This window comes from Grampus griseus, assembly GCF_964374135.1.
Source record: "Grampus griseus genome assembly, chromosome: 7".
Classification (NCBI taxonomy): domain Eukaryota; kingdom Metazoa; phylum Chordata; class Mammalia; order Artiodactyla; family Delphinidae; genus Grampus; species Grampus griseus.
In genome coordinates, this window is record NC_139001.1 from 9730424 (window position 1) to 9748901 (window position 18478).

General features: G+C 43.9%; 1 protein-coding gene across 1 annotated transcript in view; it reads left to right on the forward strand.

Moving 5' to 3' along the window:
• DNER (delta/notch like EGF repeat containing) overlaps positions 1 to 18478 on the forward strand; it is a gene marked incomplete at its 5' end in the record, with an annotated part of 323030 nt that overhangs the window by 195082 nt on the left and 109470 nt on the right. Inside the window, one exon of the mRNA XM_082657723.1 lies at positions 2773 to 2926. Coding sequence (XP_082513849.1) covers positions 2773 to 2926 — 154 coding nt within the window. The remainder of the gene's footprint in view (positions 1 to 2772; positions 2927 to 18478) is intronic.

Consider the following 18478-nt stretch of genomic DNA (forward strand, 5'->3'; position numbering starts at 1 on the left):
CTGAGTAATTTTCCATTGTATATATGTACCACATCTTCTTTATTCATCTGTTGATGGACATTTAAGTTGCTTCCACGTCTTGGCTATTGTAAATAGTGCTGCCCTGAACATTGGGGTGCATTATCTTTTAAAATTAGAGTTTTCTACAGATATATGCCCAGGAATGGGATTGCTGGATCCTATGGCAACTCTGTTTTTAGTTTTTTGAGGAACCTCCATACTGTTTTCCATAGTGGCTGCACCAATGTACATTCCCACCAACAGTGTAGGAGGGTTTCCTTTTCTCCACATCCTCTCCAGCATTTGTTATTTGTAGACTTTTTAATGATGGCCATTCTGACCAGAGCAATATAATACCTCACTGTAACTTTGATTTGCATTTCTCTAATAATTAGCGATGTTGAACATCTTTTCATTTGCCTATTGGCCATCTGTATATCTTCTTTGGAGAAGCATCTATTTAGGTAGAAGACAGAAAAGGAGTTTCCTAATTACAAGGCTGCCTTTCTAATAGTCCTTAATGAGCTTTTCCCAGCTTTCAACTACAAAGTCTATACAAACACACAAAAGGGGAAAAAACTCACAGCATCAAGAAAAAAACAGATAAGAAGTCAACTATTGCTAGAATGCAGAGGGAACTTCCGTTTGCCACAAGGAGGTATGAGATGATAGAAACAGAAGGCAGAAAATTTACCTCTAACTTAAGTAGAAAAAGCCATTGCTTTTATTCCAGTTGTTCTAGTTTCTAAGATATAATTGATGAGTGTGTCCTTAAACCAAAGAGGACTTGATTATGCAGTTTATAAGGATGTGTCCTATTCCCTTAACAACAACTACAACTTCAACTAACAAAAGAAAGACACCTACATAAAATCTGGCTCTTTTGGTTGAGCTAAATATCATGTTTGACTGTCCGGCTTCTTGGTTGGTTGCTGAGGTCAGAGTTCCATCCACTCCTGGTTTAGCCGCTTGTGACAAGGGGCATCCTCTTATGGTGTAAACTATGATCTCACCATGCAAGGGACAGCTTTTCTTAGAAAAGGAGTCTGTGGGTTTGGGCAAGTTAGATGGAAGCCATAGAAATATAACTACAAATAGAATGCAGCCATAAAACAATTTTACCTAATGACCTCTGTGGGTTTTCCTTCCAGGAATGTAAGGAGTCAATAGTAGGGAATTTAAACATTCAATTCACATACTGATAGGTTAGAGATAAAAAAGGTAATTTTTAAAAATAGAAGCTAAAGTGGCATTTGATAAAATTTGATCATTGTTCCAAGCATTCTACTTAGTGATCAATTCTACAAACCTCCCTTTGAAATCAAAATGATTCTGGATGTGCCACCAGTGTAACCACGAGGACTAGAGAAGAGAAGGTGACATTATCATGATTTGCAATTGATGTTCCCTTGGTTTTTTGCGGGGGGGCTTGTTTTATCCGAAAAACTCAAGAGAATCAACTAAAACCTCTGACCTGTAATGAGAGCCCAGGGTGATGACAGGTAACATAACGTTATCACTTTACATGTCAGTAATAATCGCTAGCAAGTATCATGGGTATTCCAAGAAAGAGGTGAGGAAAGGATCTCATTAGCAATAGCTACAAAGAAATCTAAATATTCAGGAGTAAATTAATCAAGAAATGGACAAGAAGTATAAAACTTGATTAAGAGACAAAAAAAATTAAAGAGAAGAAGACAACCCTTTTGTTTTTTAAGAGAAAAGATGTTATGTAGTGCTTGGTGGGGGCGGGTGGGTACAGGGTGGGATCCTGAGTTAACAATACCTGGAGGAGCCCAGAGAGCCTCTGTAAGATCAAGCGCAGGGGGCTGGGTCCCCCACCGCCTCCAGAGGGAGGGAGGTAGGCAGGGCTGGGAGAGGCTGTGGGCGGGGCTTTGAAACACCTGCCTGATGTGTGGGGCTTGGGGAGAGCTGGGAAGGGTGCTTTGGTCTGTTTTGTTTTTATTTTTTTTATGCAGTAAGTTTTATTTATGCCATTCTCCTTTGCTTCCTCCTCTCCATTCTTCATGAGAATCTGCAGTCACATCTACACAAGGCTTTGGAGCCAGATCTGTGTTTTTTTAGATGCATCACCACCCTCAGGCCAGCATTAGGACGAGAGCAGGAAGGCTCAGTTTTATTTGGATTTTACAACTGCCTCAGAAATGAAGCTTCCAGTCAAATGCAGTTCTCTGGGTCTGAGTTATGGTCTTTTACTAGTATAACAAACCAAACAGAACGGTCCTTTTTATTTTCCCTTACGCTCAGGTCACCTGCGTGGCTGCACACTGAGCCTCATTTACGAGTGGTTTGGTAAATTCCCTCAGTGATCTGGAAGGGTGGGCCCCGTGCCACATTTCATGATGCTTTTGTCGCAGGCACTATCTCTGCTGAAGGATTTCATTTTGAGTGACATCTAATTTAATGACTGTAGCTCAATATATCTGCTCTGGCATAATTCTCATTTCCATGTCAGGTCAACAAAACTCTATTTTTTGCTTAAAATAATTATTCTTTCCATTTATGGTTTAGGAAGGTTGAAAACCATTGCGATGCATATCAATAAAAAACATGTTTGAAATTAAACTGTAAAGAAATAGACTATTTTTTAAAGCTATGATTTTAATCAGATCATGATATAAGTGATACGATTAAAATACTTAGTGTTGGTATAATTATAAAAATACGTGGTACGTTTGAACTTTGAGTTTCACAGTCAACGCACACATTTTAGGGGACTCAAGTAACATACACCATATGTTTGTGTTTTAGGCAACTTTTTCGTGTAACTGTGATGATCAGTACACGGGTACTTTCTGTGAAGAATTTGACGCCTGCCAGAGGAAACCCTGCCAGAACAATGCAAGCTGTGTTGATGCGATTGAAAAGCAAGATGGGGGCAACTTTACCTGTGTTTGCCTTGCTGGTAAGGTTTCCATAGTTAATAGTTGCTCTGTGTCTCTCTGTAGAATAGACACTTATTAATTAAGGATGGTTAAGCATACATCGTTGGACAGGTGACTTTAAGGTCTCATTTGGCTCCATCAGCCCATGCTGATGGGAATGGAGGAAGGAAGTTCCTATGGGGATAAACACCATGTTCTTTGTCTGGCTTTCTCATGTTGATATGCTTCTGTCTTAGCATTCCACCATTTTCATTCTGGACTAATGATATTCCTGGTCAAATAGAGACCTGGATGTTTCAAAGACAATTCTGCAAATATGTACTGAGTGTGGGCTGGCGCTGTGCTGAGTGATTATGCTAAGTAACTTAAGAAGAATTTAGGCTAAACTATGCAGGGTGTTAGGTGATGCCACCCAATCCTCTCATTTGTGTTCATTTCCTTGTGTTCATGTGTGTTCATTATTCCAAGTTCTTGGAACACCATCCTGCACAATGGGGCAAGTCGTTAATATTCCTTGGTTAGTATGGGGGATTCATTGATCTTACATGAGACTTTCAGATCCTCAGAGCACAAAGAGTGCCTCTTAGGAGAGGGCAGAGGACAACAGACTTCTCTTCTCTGGCAGTCATCTTACTGACTTACTGCTCAGCCAACTCGGTTATAAACCCTCAAGGAGCAGGAGTGGCGTTTTATTGGGGAACATTTTGATACAGCTGTTTTGATGCAGCTTAAAAGCAAACACCAAATTACTCCTTTTTTATTATCAATATCATGGAAAACTGGCATCATCTTTCTTTTTCCATCTCAGCCTGTTGCCAACATCTGCCACTGGGCAGGGATTCAGGGTGATGTAGGAGCTGGGGATGGAGTGAAGTGGGAGTTGGGGTGATTAAGTGCTCATTGTAAGAAGCAAGGCCCATCCATGCAGAAATTCATAAACAAAAAAGTGAAAGTCCTTCACTCATCTGTCCCAGCCCAAACTCTATAATAAGGGTAGGTTAATAGTTTGATATAGTTTTTCCAGACCAGTGTGTGTATGCGTGTGTGTGTGTATTTCCCTTGCAGATCAGATGATTAAGTATTTTTCTATATATTTAAAAAAAGTGATTATAGTATACACATGGCTCTACAACTTACTTTTTTCAGTGTATATTTACCAGTAGATCATACATATCTTTCCGTGTCAGTACATATGGCGCTACCTTATTCATTTTAACGATTTCGTAGCACATCTCCTAAATTTGTATCTCCAGATGAGACTACTGCCTACTTGCCATCTCCATTCAGATGTTCCAGGCCACCTTAAGCCCAGTCATTCCAAAACTGAGTTCATCACATCCCCAGCTCCACACAGCTCAGCTTCTGGTGTTCCATCTATTTCTACAAGCCAGACATCTACAGGTCACCCTAAGTGACCCCCACCCTCTGTCCTTTCTGCCTCCAAGTGTTCTCCATCTTACCACCAAAAGACTTTGCAAATCCCCCCCCTTCTCTGCAGCCCCACTGCCACTGCTCCCAGGCTAGCTGCCTTTGCCCCTTGTCTGTGTAACTGAGATAACCTCTCACTCTTTCTCTGTCTCCTCTTGACTGTGCTGTGCCCTGGAACCAGAGTGATCACGCCAAAGTGAGCCCTGGCTTTCGTTATGTCAATGCCCCCAGACTGTCCATTCTCCTCGGTGATTATTTTCCAGTGCCGATCTGATGTAGTTGCTTTCCCATTTAATCCCCTTCTTCCCATCGCTCTTGAGATAAAGACCAGAATCCTCATCCTCTTTCTCCTCCGTGATCTGTCGCTCACTTGCCTTTCCAGCCCCATCTCACCCCACTGCTCACCTTGCTCTGGGACCAGCTACCTTGGCCTTTCATCTCCCTGCCTGCATGAGCTGCTGCAGGACCACCTCCCCGTCTCTGTGCCCAGACAGCTCTCTCTGCTGCCTCCCTTTTGCCTGGTTTCTATTTTGGACCTTGTTAAATGCCCCCTTTCCTTGGGACGTCTCAGCAGAATGCTTCAGTCTAGGTCTCCTTCCCTTTTCCTCTTTCATAGCTGGGCGTTCCTTTCCTTCTCAGCCCTCATCTGTTTGCAGTGGATGTGTACACATGTGATTCTTTGATTCCTGCCTGTCTTCCCCCCCAGAGTCAACCCTGTGAGAGCAGGACCTGAGTCAGTTCCGTTCACCATTGTGTCGCACCGTGTCTGATGAACCCGGGACGCTCAATGTGCTGATGAGATGGATTAATGAACGAGTATGAACGTGGCCTGATGTTTTAAACCACTCCTCTATGGATGGGTCTTTAAGAGAGTTTCAGTTTTATTTCTCTCTTATAAGTGATGCTAGGACGAATAAAGATCCTTCTATAAATAGCCTCAATCAGGGCTGGTAGTGGAGCTCGTCACTGTTAGGACTGAAATGATTTGTTTGATATTTTATTCAGGTCTGTTCTCAGAGGAGATTTCTCTAGTTTTAAAGGAACTCAGGTGCATAGAATTGGAATGACCATAATGCTTGGTTTGTGATACTCTCTCATCTTGTCCATAGCGTGCTTTTCTATATCCACTTAGCTATTTTAATACGGAGTAATCACTGGTGGAGACACCACCAAAACCGGAAGTTCAACCTGATGACTAACCGTATAGTCTCCTCATCAGCCCATCCCTCGGTGTCCCTTCCCCATCTAGAGCCAACAGTCACCCTGAATCTCGAGTTGATCCGTCCTTTGTTTTCCTCTTTATATGATCTTAGTATTTACATGTTTTTTTTTGTTTGTTTGTTCTGTTTCTTTTGCGGTACGCGGGCCTCTCACTGTTGTGGCCTCTCCCGTCGCGGAGCACAGGCTCCGCACGCGCAGGCTCAGCGGCCATGGCTCACGGGCCCAGCCGCTCCGCGGCATGTGGGATCCTCCCGGACCGGGGCACGAACCCGTGTCCCCTGCATCGGCAGGCGGACTCTCAACCACTGCGCCACCAGGGAAGCCCCCTTTTATGTCCTCTTTAAGAAAATATTTTCCTTCCTAAAGATCTAAAAGATATTCAAGTATATTTTCTACCAGGCATTTGAAATTTTTGATTTTCAGCAAAGTATTTAATTAATATGAATTTGATTTTTGTATCTATGGTTTGAAATTGGGATATTTTATCTTTTACTCTAACTTTATTTTTCTTCTTCAGAGATACTCCATTTCTTTAAGTACGTAGTATATGAAACCTTTACACTGTGCCCCCTTCCCTAGAAAGCAGCTGCTAGAATTTGGAATGACTGGATACTTTATACATTTTTAACTGTGCTTACTCTCATTTTAGGCATTTCTGCACTGTCAGTGTTTAACCGTTGATTTGAAATTTCCAGAAGCACTGTAAATTATTTTTTGCTTATTAGTGGGGAGAAGAATTTCACCTCTGTCATCTAAGATGATTTAATATCCTCCACGTGGATAGCACCTCCTGGCTTTTTCTGGGTGTCTCCAGGTGGCACATATAGACATACAGCATTCTCCTTGGTTCTTCTAATAACAACAGTAACAATAAAAATAGTACTTTGGCTTTCAGTTAGCTTCAGGAACAGAGAGTTGCACTCTAAGAATTGGATTTTGATAATTAGACTCAGGGACAGTTTGGTGATTTCCAGTAAGTTCATTAGAATGGTGCTGGAAGCTGAGATACGGCAAACAGATCTTGATTTACAAAGTGATCATCTTTTATTTCTTCTATCAAAACAACAAAACTATAACACCACATTTGTAAGTTGCTATTGTTTTAATAAACGACTTTCTAACAGTTGTTCTTCAATTTCCTGAATATTACAGGTTTAAATCTATCTAGTTTTCATGAAATAACATACAGTTTCATTTTAGAGATACATACCTTTGTATACTGGTCACAGTTTAAACAACTTTACATAATCTCCGCTGATATTTACATCATGCTGTTTTCTGGTTCTTGAATGGCATAGAGTTTGCATACAGTTGTGCATCTGTGAGAAAACCCTAGCACATAAAAGAAATTCTTTCTTGTTTAATAGAAACGTAAAGCAGCTAGAGAACCACAGCAGCTATTTAAAATCTTTTCTGCTCTCCTTGAATCTGTAGCTCTGTCTTCATCTCTCTCACCTTCTACTTTATCCAAAGGTGACCTCACATCGGCTGGGGTCTCTCAGCCATCCTGTTTCTATCAGGGTCTCTCTGACTTCCAGTAGCAACTTCACTGGCCTTTTCTGGAACTGGGGCTGTGGGATTCCTTCCCCCATAGCCTCCATTTTCCCTCATGCTCTAGGACATCCCAAGCAGAGGTAGAAGAGATGTAGGAAATCTGGCACCTAACTGTCTCTTTGCTCAGCTACCTCCTGACTTGTTCCTGCAGTTCTCTTAGGCCGGTTTCTACTTTATCAGTTCCCACGTCCTGTGGGAACAGCCCTTTTATAAAGCATCTAGCTCTATCTCTCCATCTGCTTTTTTTTCGTCTTAACATTTTTTTTCTTTGGCTGCACTCCACAGCATGTGGGATCTTAGTTCCCAGACCAGGGATCGAACCCGCACCTCCTGCAGTGGAAGCCCGGGGTCCTAAACCACTGGACTGTCAGGGAAGTCCCTCTCCACCTGCTTTTTACTGTAGTACACACACACATGCACACAAACACACAGACGCGTGCACACGCTAATGGCTAGTGTCTATTCAGTGTAACCACGCGCCAGGGCTGTGCTAAGTGCCTTCCAAGGCTGCGCTTTAGGACAATCTCCTAGTTAAACACTCTTAATTATACCATTTTCGTAGATGAGAAATCTGAGGCACAGGGGATTTTGTAACTTGGCCAAGAATATTAGAGGGACGCTCGACTGTCGTCACACACCAATCCCCAAATCTCAGTGGCTTCCAAGCAGAGGTTAAGTTTCTGCTGTGTCGTAGTTGGATGAAGGCACTTGGCCTCCAGGTGGTAACTCAGGGATCTGGAGGGTCTTGTGTGATGCTCTGAGACGAGTGCCTGGACGTGTCGTTATGTCACTTCCGCCACATGCCGTTTGCCAGAATTTGGTCCCTTGGTCCCTAGAGGTTTTGCCTGGGAAGAGGAGTCGGTGTGGCGAACATTCTCATGGTCTCCGCCGTGCCAGGTGCATGTGCCCATAACTGTTGGGGCTGAGGTTTGAACCCAGGTCCTCCGCTGGGCTCCCAAGCCCATGTTCTTGGTCATTTTATTACACTCTTGTCCTGTGTGTGTAGCCGCACTGCGAGCTGAGGACTCTCCTGGTACAAACATGTGATTCAAAACCATGTCATGCTTTCAACTTTCTCATATCAAACAGGACTCTCCTTAAGAGGAGAAATACTAGGCCATTTTGCCCCAAAGCGGGGACTGGATGCTTGAAAAGAGGCGTTTTCTATTTGGTTGAGTTCTGAATGTCATTGAAAAGCTTATGTTTCCATAGGAAAGCTACATTTCCTTTGTGGGAAGAACTGTTTCCAGGTTAATTAACATCAATTAATTGACCTCTGAAGCTCCAGATATGTGCCTAAGAACTCTCTAGCAGTGGGAAGTGTGCTTCCTGTTGAAAATTTATCACTGTGCTTTCATGTTTGCAAGTCTGATCATGAGACATGATCTTGTTTGATGAATGAATGAATTCAAGCCAGCTTCTTGTCACCAGAGAACAAAACTTCCACAAGTCTTCACAGAGACGTTGTCTTAATGCAACACTCATTTCTCTCGAGAAGAGAACGTTTCTTGGAAAGGAAAACTATTATTTTCAGCAAAGAAGCTTCTGCTCCAGATTTGCTAATATGTTGGTGTTTTGCTTTAATTTCTACATCAAATGCCACTACAGAGAGGATTTTTGAGTCATCGGTAATCCAGAAATGTATGAATATGGTGTGTTGGATGTTGAGTGAATTAAGTAATAAACTCTCTGCTGTATTTTCCGTTTTGATTTTTACTACAATTTCTTGGAAGCAGGAGGTGACTTTTTTTTTTAAATAGTAAAACACTGATGTGTCATCTACACGTGTTGCACAATATAAGATGAATTATAGATTATGGTCAATCCAATTTCTGTTTTGGGAGGAAATTTTTATCAAGGGTGATTGATAGTTTTCTTGGAATTTTTGGCAATACTTTCAAAAAGAAGGGGGCTGTCAGTAGCACCAAGTACCGCGGGAGAATCTAAGAGGAGGTTATTGACTTTGGCAACAGGTTTGTCCAAACCATTGGTGGCCTCCTGTTTACACTGATGTGATAAGGGTGCCTCAAAAGCTTTGAGGTCTCCCTAAAAGACTTCATACGGGGACAGAAGCAAGGGAAGGTGGCTGGGAGTTACCAGACACACTGAAGGGCAACACCATATATGGAGATAGTCATAGCCGCTCGGTTTTCACGTGGCCTAGAAGCTTCCCAAGCGACGCTGGTTGGCAGTGACCAGGTGACCGGATATGGATGGGCAGGATGTGAGAATCAGTGAGTGGCAAATACAGACTGCTCTAAAGATGACGTTAGTGGCACAGTTAGTGTGCAGAACAGAATTAGAAAGGTCTCTTTTATATTATTTTTAAAAATTATAACACAATTTAATAGCACAGGCTCTGGAGTCAGAATGCCCTGATCACAAGGATAAATCTCACACAGTGAGAACTTAAATGTGGGCTGTTTCCCATCACCCCACTATCGTACTGTCCGGTTCAGAATGAACTTCCTGGAGACTCTGCTCGCTGCCTGAGGTTACACGAGCCCCAGGTGCCAGAGTCAGAAGACCTGGTCCCGTCTAGACCACTACCCGTCCCACCTGACCACAGCCTCTGGAGCCATCACTCTCAGTCCTGCTTCCATCCTTACCGTTTTCTAGCTGGGCTCCTTAGGCAAGTTGCACAACCTCTCTGGGCCTGCTTCTTTGACTTTGCAGGGACTTGGCAACAGCCCTCGTCACGGCTGGTTATGAGTATTAAATGAGAAAACAAGCTCCAATTCTGTTGACACATGTCTCCAGTACTTAGCCATGGCACCTAGTAGGTGCTCAATAAAGATTCGTTGAATAAATGAATGAATAGAATAAGATGAAATTCCATCCGAGGCATCCAGATGTATATCGAGGACTGGATTCCCTTAACTCCCCTCTCTGCCTTCTCTCCCCAGGCTTCTCCCTGTAGCACATGCATTTCTTTTCCTTTCCACATCAGATTGGGGCTGGCCTGAGGGCGGCACTGCTGTGTTACATGACTCTTTATTTCTCCATCCCCTGTCAGTGCCACGCCTTGTGCTTTGCTCACAGTAGACGTGGAATTTAACTTCTTTAATCAGGATTTATTTTATAAAAGCCTTCTAATTTCAAGAGTGTAATTTTTCCTCCAAGGAGCTATTACTTTTTCTGAAAAGAATAGCTGTGATGCATGTTCAGAACCACCACTGCCAAAATATTATGTATCATACGAAGCACTTCTCAGCTTCAGAGCACTTCATTGTTCCAACTAATTGTTGATTTCAGCCTGTTTTTAAAACTCATCATTTCCGAGGTGAGGGGAGTGCAGCCTGTGTTCCCATCCCAGCTTTACTCTTTTAAACACTGGGTGTGGCTCAAATCGGCATCAAGGTGCCTTTGAGCGTGAGTTAGAAATGGGTCAGCTCCTCCTGGAGGTGAATCCCGAGTAGAATTTGCAGAGTCCCTACACCCAGTCTCACTCAGCTCGAAGGGTGAGTCCAGTGGCAGATGAGTGCAGGTTTGAAGAAGTGGGTTAGTTTAGTTTCAGAATGGAAGGAACCTCGGAACTGCCTCTGTACGTGCAGTGGCGGGGGCGGTAATGATGACTGCATGAGGGTGGAGGATGTGTCCAAGGTCTGTAAGCTCACGGGGAAAGTCAGGCTTCTTCATGCTGTGTCCATCTTTGGGTCAAAGTGTGTTTACTGCAACATTCTCATGGTCTGTGAATTTTCCACTAGTTATGAGTAGAGCGGGAGGTATGGGCATCTCTGGCGGGCTATGACTGCATGGACCATGATGCAGAGAGAGTGCCAGTTGAGTCCAGGGGGCAAAACAGAACTGTAGTGTGGCCAGCCTTGGATCCAGTCTCTTCTACTTACTAACTGTGCGACCTTGAATCGCCCTCCGCACCTCTCTTGGGTTTCCTCATCTTTAAAATAAGGGCTTGTTGTGAGGATCACTGATGCATTCAACAGTCATTTGTCAAGTGTCCACTGTGTGCTGGGTATTTTCTAAGTGCTAAGAGCCCCACTGTGAAATAGCAAAGACCCTGTGTTCATAGAGGTGGTGTGTTAGTGAGGGGATGGGTCAACAGTATGCACGTGTGTGTTCTTTGCGGTGTGTGTGTGTGTGTGTGTGTGTGTGTGTGTGTGTGTGTGTGTGGTCAAGGGAACGCATCATGGTGATAGATGCTAGGAAGAGAAATAAAATACAGGAAAGAGATAAAGAACTGGGAGTATGATTGTAGACAGGGGGATTAGGTGAGGCCTATTTGAAGGGGAAATGCTTGTGTAGAGACCTGACCAAAATGAATAAAATGAGCTTGTGAACAATGTGAATGGCAGACGGAATAGCACATGCAGAGGTCCTGAGGCAGGAACATGCCAGGAGTGTGTGAAGGGCACAGAGCCTAAGAGAACCAGTGATGACGCTTGGCTGGGACCAGACCATGCGGGCAGGACAGGGATTTTATCCCGAGAGTGACAGGAAGCCATTGGAGGGTGTGAACTGGGGTGGGCCCTCTGATTTTCCTCTTGAAGGAGAATACACATAGGGAAGGAAAATTGGGAAACCAGTCAGGAGGCCATTTACTCTCTGCTGGATCACCATGGTACTGGAAATGGGGAGTTTGGGATTCAGGGTGTATTTGAAGGGATTGCTGATGACACTTCTGGTGGACTGAATGTGAGGTGTGAGTGGCAGTGGGTAGTTGTGGATGATGCCAAAGCTTTTTTAAAAATAGCAGTTTTATTGAGATATAATCCACATACCATCGAAACGGGCAAGTCAGTGGTCTTTAAAATATATTCACAGAGTTGTGTTAACTGTCACCACAGTCAATTTTAGAACATGTTCATCATCCTAACAGCAGCCCTTTCCCCTTGAGCTGGCACTCTGAACCTGCCCCACACACACACACACACACACACACACACACACACACACACACACACACACACACACTGCAGTAACCACTGATCTACTTTCTGTCTCTATAGATTTGCCTATGCTGGACATTTCATATAAGTCGAAAAATATGATATGTGGCCCTTTGTGACTGGCTTCTTTCCCGCAGCATCATGCTTTCAGGTTCATCCATGTCGAGCATGTGTTGGTCAGCTTCCTCCTCCTCTTCATCACGGCTCTTTGTCCAATCAGTAATTTTCTACCCATTTATTTAAACTTTCTTTCTCTTCATATCATGAATCTGCTTCTCCAATGTCATTGGTGATGTGCTTCTCACTGATTTCCAGGGCTTCTTCTTAGTCCTCGTGTCTCTCTAGCAGCCCTTCTCGCCTGGCTTACAGAGCACTGCCCTGCGTCCGTTCTCCTTGGACCTCTCCAGCCCTCCTCCCACCTTCTGTGCCCGGTTCCATCTCTAGAGCTCAGTCCTTACCCACTTCAGCTGCCTTTCCCTGCCTGGGCCAGCAATCACTCATTCTGAGCTGTCACCTCTAAGTGAATGGCTTCCAGACCCTTCCTTTCAGCCTCCGGGGTCCCCTCAGCCCCAGCACTTTCACTGGGCTCAGTGTGATGCTCTGCTAACCCTCAGCCCCTCCTGAGACTCACCCCCAGACTCCCCTCCCTCTGCCTCCCACACATGCTTTCGAGCCTGGCTCTCTTCGACTGGCTCCTGTTTCTATCAGCTGTGCAGTCACTGCCCTCATCTCTCAGGCTGGAGGCTCAGTCCTGCCTGTTGACTCCCCCGTCTTGTTTATTTCTGGACCGTCTCCAGGTTTGCTCTGTTTACGATGATTCCCCATCTGCCCCTGCACGCTGCTTCCTCTTCCATCGCCAGTGCCCTGATTCAAGCCTTGTCATCTGTTGCCTGAATGACTGTGGTGAGCCGGTCACCCTCACCACCATCCACGCTGCCTCGCTTACGACTGCAGTGCAGTATTCCAGAAGCCCAGGACTGGAGCCCAGCCGAGCCAAGGGCAAAGCCTCCTCTCACTACTCATCCTCTGTGTGACTCTGGGGAAACTAACGTCACTGGGTCTCAGCTTTCTCTCTGTAAATCGGAGTGGGTGACAGAGTCCGCAGCCCCACAATGCAGTGGTTAAGTGATGCATGCAGTGCGCTCAGAAGGGTCCCTGGTGTGCAGTGAGTGCTCAGTGAATGTCAGTGGCTCTTATTGTTGTTGTTTTTGTGAAGCCAAGAGTCAGATGCCCTGCACGGAGCACTTCCACTACTTCCTGTGGCTGGAGATGTGGCCTCGGTCCCGTCTGTGGGCTCCCTCTCTGGGAAGCCAACTTGGATCACGTGGGACCCTTAGGACATCCTTTCCTTCTCTCCTAAGACCCAGGAGAGCTGGGCCTGAGCGGCTCCCTGCCACGCTCCCTGCCTCAAGGCTGGCCTGGCTCTCACGGTCTTTCCCAACAAGCCTCATGAAGAGGCGAGAAAAGACATGTGAGGAGGAACGAGTGTGGGGTTTGGGGTCTGCGGTCCTGGGTTTAACTCCAGGCAGAGTCACTCACCGATTAAGTTTCTCTGAGCCCAAGTTTTCTTGTCTGTAAAATGGAATAATGGTATCGCCCTTGTAGGGGTTGAAGAGAACATGCACACACGTACACGTGCATATGCAAACATATACACACACATGCAAACATGTATGTATACACATACCTGTGCACACACACACACTTACACACACAAGCACACATCTGCATCCACACGTACATACGTCTGGCTCAGAATAGGTGGTGCATAAAGGGCACCGGTTTGTAGCTTCTAAACACAAGTAAGAGGAAGCCGATGAGAAGGATCTGAGCTTCATTCTCTGTCTCTCCCAGAGGCTGTACCTATCCTCCTACGCCCCGTTTTGCCCGCCCCTTTGGCCCTCATTCTGTCCAGACCAGAGGCCCCTGTTTCCAAGGAGAAGCGGGGAAAGACTTAAGCTCTCCTCCTAAGTTAAAGCAAACAAGAAGGGACCATGCTACAACCCTGCTTCGGCATGGCTGCACTCTGTTCAGAAACCTTCAAAGGCACCATGCTGGTGACCCCAGCTCCTCAGCACGTGGATCTGAGGCTGTCACGGCTTGCCCCAGCCCCAGCCTTCCCCCCCGCCCACTCCAGGCAATCCAGCCTCGCGTGACACTGAATGTGCCTGACTCGGTACTACTTCCTGGCTTTTGCTCCCACTGTGTCTAATTGTTTCCTGTGAATGTGTCTTCTCTCCTCATCTGGAGTAAGCTCCCTGCAGGCAGGAACTGTTTCTAAACATCTTTTAGATTCTCCGTTTGTGAATGTTCACCCCACAAAATTTCCTTCTGAAAAAATGAATGAACACCTCCTCTATAGTCTGGGTTATTACACAAGCTTAGAATTCAACCGATAAATATCTTTAAGGCAATTCCTTACCTTGTCTGCCCCATGGTATAAGTTTTTGATTAATTTAATGTCTTCTCCCTTCTGATTTCAATTTCTCAGAACATACTTAATGAAAGGATCTTTCTTGAAATCTCTCCCCCATTGTAATCACTAGATTAGGAGACACAGGTGTCATATATAGTCTGGCCTATATTAATATCTCAATTAATACTTCTTATTTGGGTTCTAGGGAAATGGAATGAAAGAGACTATTTAAAAATAGCAATGCATGGTGCTTATGCAGTCATTAATTACTTTGTAACGAGTACCCACAGTGTCCCTGGCTTGGGGCTGGGGCCAGAAATCACCAACACATGCTCTTAAAGAATAGGAAAGTAGATCTGGAAGCTATGCAGTGACAGGTACAATAATTGAGCCTAGGGGCTCTCCCACTCATGAAAAGAAAAAACATGTGTCAACATGCAGCCAATAAAGGCTTTTTGATGTGATACAATATTTGATTTTCATGCTCTGATCTTTTTCCTTTGTTATCTGCATGAGATGTGTAACTCTTAAATGAATAATATTAATGTTAAAAGAAAATGTTTGCTGCTGCTTTTCCAGATCAGTGGTTCTCAAACTGTAGCACGGACCTTGTGTCAGAATCACCTGGAAGGCTTCTTAAAACTCAAATTGCTGGGCCCACCCCCAGAGTCTCTGATTCTGTAGGTCTGGGATGATGCTGGTGAATTTGCATTTATGGTGAGTTCCCAGGTGATGCTCTGGGGACCACAGTTGGAGAACCACTGCTCTCAACTGCCTGTTAAACACTGAGAGATCAAACAATATTGGCATAATGCTCGGCAGTGTTAAAATCCTAAGTTATTCATTCATTCAAAAATATCGAGCCACCTACAATGTGCCAGGCATGGTGCAAGCTATTATGGATTCAAGGGCGCACTTGAAAGAAATGGCTCCTGCTACTTGGGGTTGATCTCATTCATTACAGCGCTCTTGGGAGCCAGGTGTGATCTTTATCCCCATTTCACCCATGAGGGGAATGAAGGTCAAAGTCAATGCATTGATGCTGTCACTCAGCTGATCGTTGCTTCACCATCCCAGACCTCTGACTCTCCAAACCACTGTCCTTTCCACTGTGCCTCTTGCCTTTGTGCTTATTAGATGTGGTTACTTTTTTTTTTTTTCTCGTAACCTCGAGGTTAAGTTTTCTAATGCTGCTGAACGTCAGCTTTCTTTCATGCTTTTCTATCGCATATTCCCATTTTAATTATATTTTATTGATTGCCTTCTGCAGATGGGCCTCCTATGTCTTCCTTTTTTTGCCTTTGGTTTTAAAATGATGTTTGCATTTGCTCAGATGTGTTTGTTTTGCCCCTGCCAGCAGATCTTACTAGTTTTTTTTTTTTTTTTTTTTTTGTCTGTTAAATAATTTCTGCCTTCCTTGCTCTGGAATTGGATTCCTCTGAGACTGAATGTCTCGATGGAGCACAGATTCTGGCCAGTTATTGCTTGCTTCATTGTGCTAATATTAGGCACTTCATCTCTACAGCAGCAGCTGAGGCCCCCGCCGTCTGCTCTGATCCCCCCAGGGTGAGAGCCGAGGCTGGTGGGCTCTGTCGGTGGCGTCAGGCTTTCAGTACAAATCCAGCGCTTCTCCTCACTGCACAGGCCAGGCTATTAAAAGCCCAGGAATATGAAAAATAGCTCTCACCACAGTTCCCATCTTGGAAGCTTTCAGGACAGCTCTGCAAAGAAACAATTAGATTCTGCCTCACAGAGTTAAAGTGACTTTTTGTTTCAGGAGAGAAATCATAAAGTAAAGATCATACACAAAAACAGTTGTTTCAGAGAATGTTTAGAAAAACAACTGATCGATTGCCTTGACTCATTTAGCCAACTTTGTTTACAGTTCACGTAATTTGCCATTGAACTCTGCAAGGTTTACCTTCATTTGAAGAGTACAGCCAGTCCATAGTGATTTGGGGGTGCTGAGGGATATAGCTTTTTGTTATATTGCCATCAATCAAGAGACACCACTAGGATGTGGCTTTCTCCAAACCGTTCTGATATTCACAGGAAAACATAGCTATTTTTTCTCTTTATATACACTGGTAAATTTTAATCATATTTTATACTTAAATACAAAATAGTGTAAAATTAAATACTCCCAGGCTACATTAGACCAAAGATAATCCGGTAATGTACCCATTGAATGAATGATTTGGTTCAATGCATTTCCTTAAATGTGTCAAGTCATCTTCTCCATCTAGCAGGCTTCACTCACTAGCACATGCACTTTATTTCATCTGACACCATTTCTCATGGTCAGACTGCTTTAAAAGCCCTGAGCCTCAGTCTAGAGCTTTCTCAATTGTCCCATATGTCTTTGAAAGACATATGTATCCCGAGGCACAATTTTACTTACATCTTTTTTGTTATACGAGAATGTTCTCCAAAGAGACAATAAAACCTCTGTGATTCCCCAAGAGATCAGCAAGTCCCATAACATCTGTTTTTGAAGCAATTATTTTACTTATGAATCGAATATCAAAATTATAAATTCTTCAGTACCTTAAAGTTTTTAGAGTCAAATAATTTATTTTAAAATGGCCTTTAACTTGCTAGGAGTTATAAATGTTTCTAAGGATTCTGATTTTTCAAAATGTTCTGAAGGTGTTGTTTCCCTGTTTTATAAAGGATCAGCATCTGTTTAAGGGCAGATAAGAGGCATTGGGATAAAAGTAAGGGTTTTTAGTCTGAAGGACCAAGGTCTCATTGACGTAAACTGGGGTTTCTCAACTCTGCATTAGGGATATTTGGGGCTGGATAACTCTTTGCTGTAGGGAACTGTCTTGTGTATTGTAGGGTGTTCAGCAGCATCCCTGACTTCTATGCACTAGATGCTAGAAGCATCCCAAGGGGTGTAACAATAAACAGTGTCTCCAGACGTTGTCAAATGTTCCCTGGGGAGAGAGTCACCTGGTGCAGAACCACTGACCTAAGGAATTAAACTTGGATAGGGGCTTTGGCAGGAGAAAGGAGTTCTGTTTCAGATCTGTTGATGCCTATTGCAGGGAACTGTCAAAGGTGCTGAATGCTAGTTGGAGAAGCAAGGCTGAAATTCAGAAGAGGGTCAGCCTAGTTCCACCCATGGCAGTCTGGAGGAGGAAGCAGGGGAAGGAGGGGCCCTTCAGCAGGGCAACTGCTCCATTGTGTTTTCTCAGATTGGAATTCAGGCCACTGCAGAGCTCAAGGTGATTTTCGATAGCACATTTTTGAGATAATTTTTTTTTATTTTAATAGCTATGCATTTACTTTAACGGGCATTAGGAAGAAGAGTAACTGGCACATTTCGCCCATGCTGTTCTGGGTATTATTGCTTAGGGAGAAGCTAAATCTAACTTGAAAGATATAATTGATGTTAGGGGAAAAGCTTTAAGCAAGTTAGTTCACTTGTGCCAGGAAATGTTTAAGTGCCGAGGATTCAGCGATTAACAAGACAAAGTCCTGATTCTCAGGGAGTTTATGGTCTCCAAAGGGAACCAAGAAAGAATATCATTTCAGGTAATGATAAATATGTTGTAACGGAGCATGCAGGAACCCTGGGGGGACCACAGGAGGCTCCAGGGACTGAAGCCTTCATCCCATGGCGTCACCTTCTAGGTGGAGAGGTAACCAGTAGTTGTGTGTGTTGTTGAGTAGAGGTAAGTGATAAGATGAAGAATAAGGGAGGGAAAGAGGCACAAGGTCTGAGCAAGTGACTTCTGAGTGGAGACCTGACTAATGGGACGGGGTGGCCACAGAAGGGCGCAGGGTCAGAGGGAACAGCCGATGCAAAGTGATGGTGGGCCATTAGGGCTGAGGTTTTGTTTTGTTTTGTTTCTATTATTAGAGTTCTTCCAGAAGTTTTAATATATTTTTAAATTGTGGTAAAATATACAATGCATAAAATTTACAATTTTAACTATTTTTAAATTGTGGTAAAATAAACATAACATAAAACTTACCATTGTAACCATTTTTAAGTGTACAGTGCAGTAGTGTAAGTACATTTTGATATCCTAGAGTGG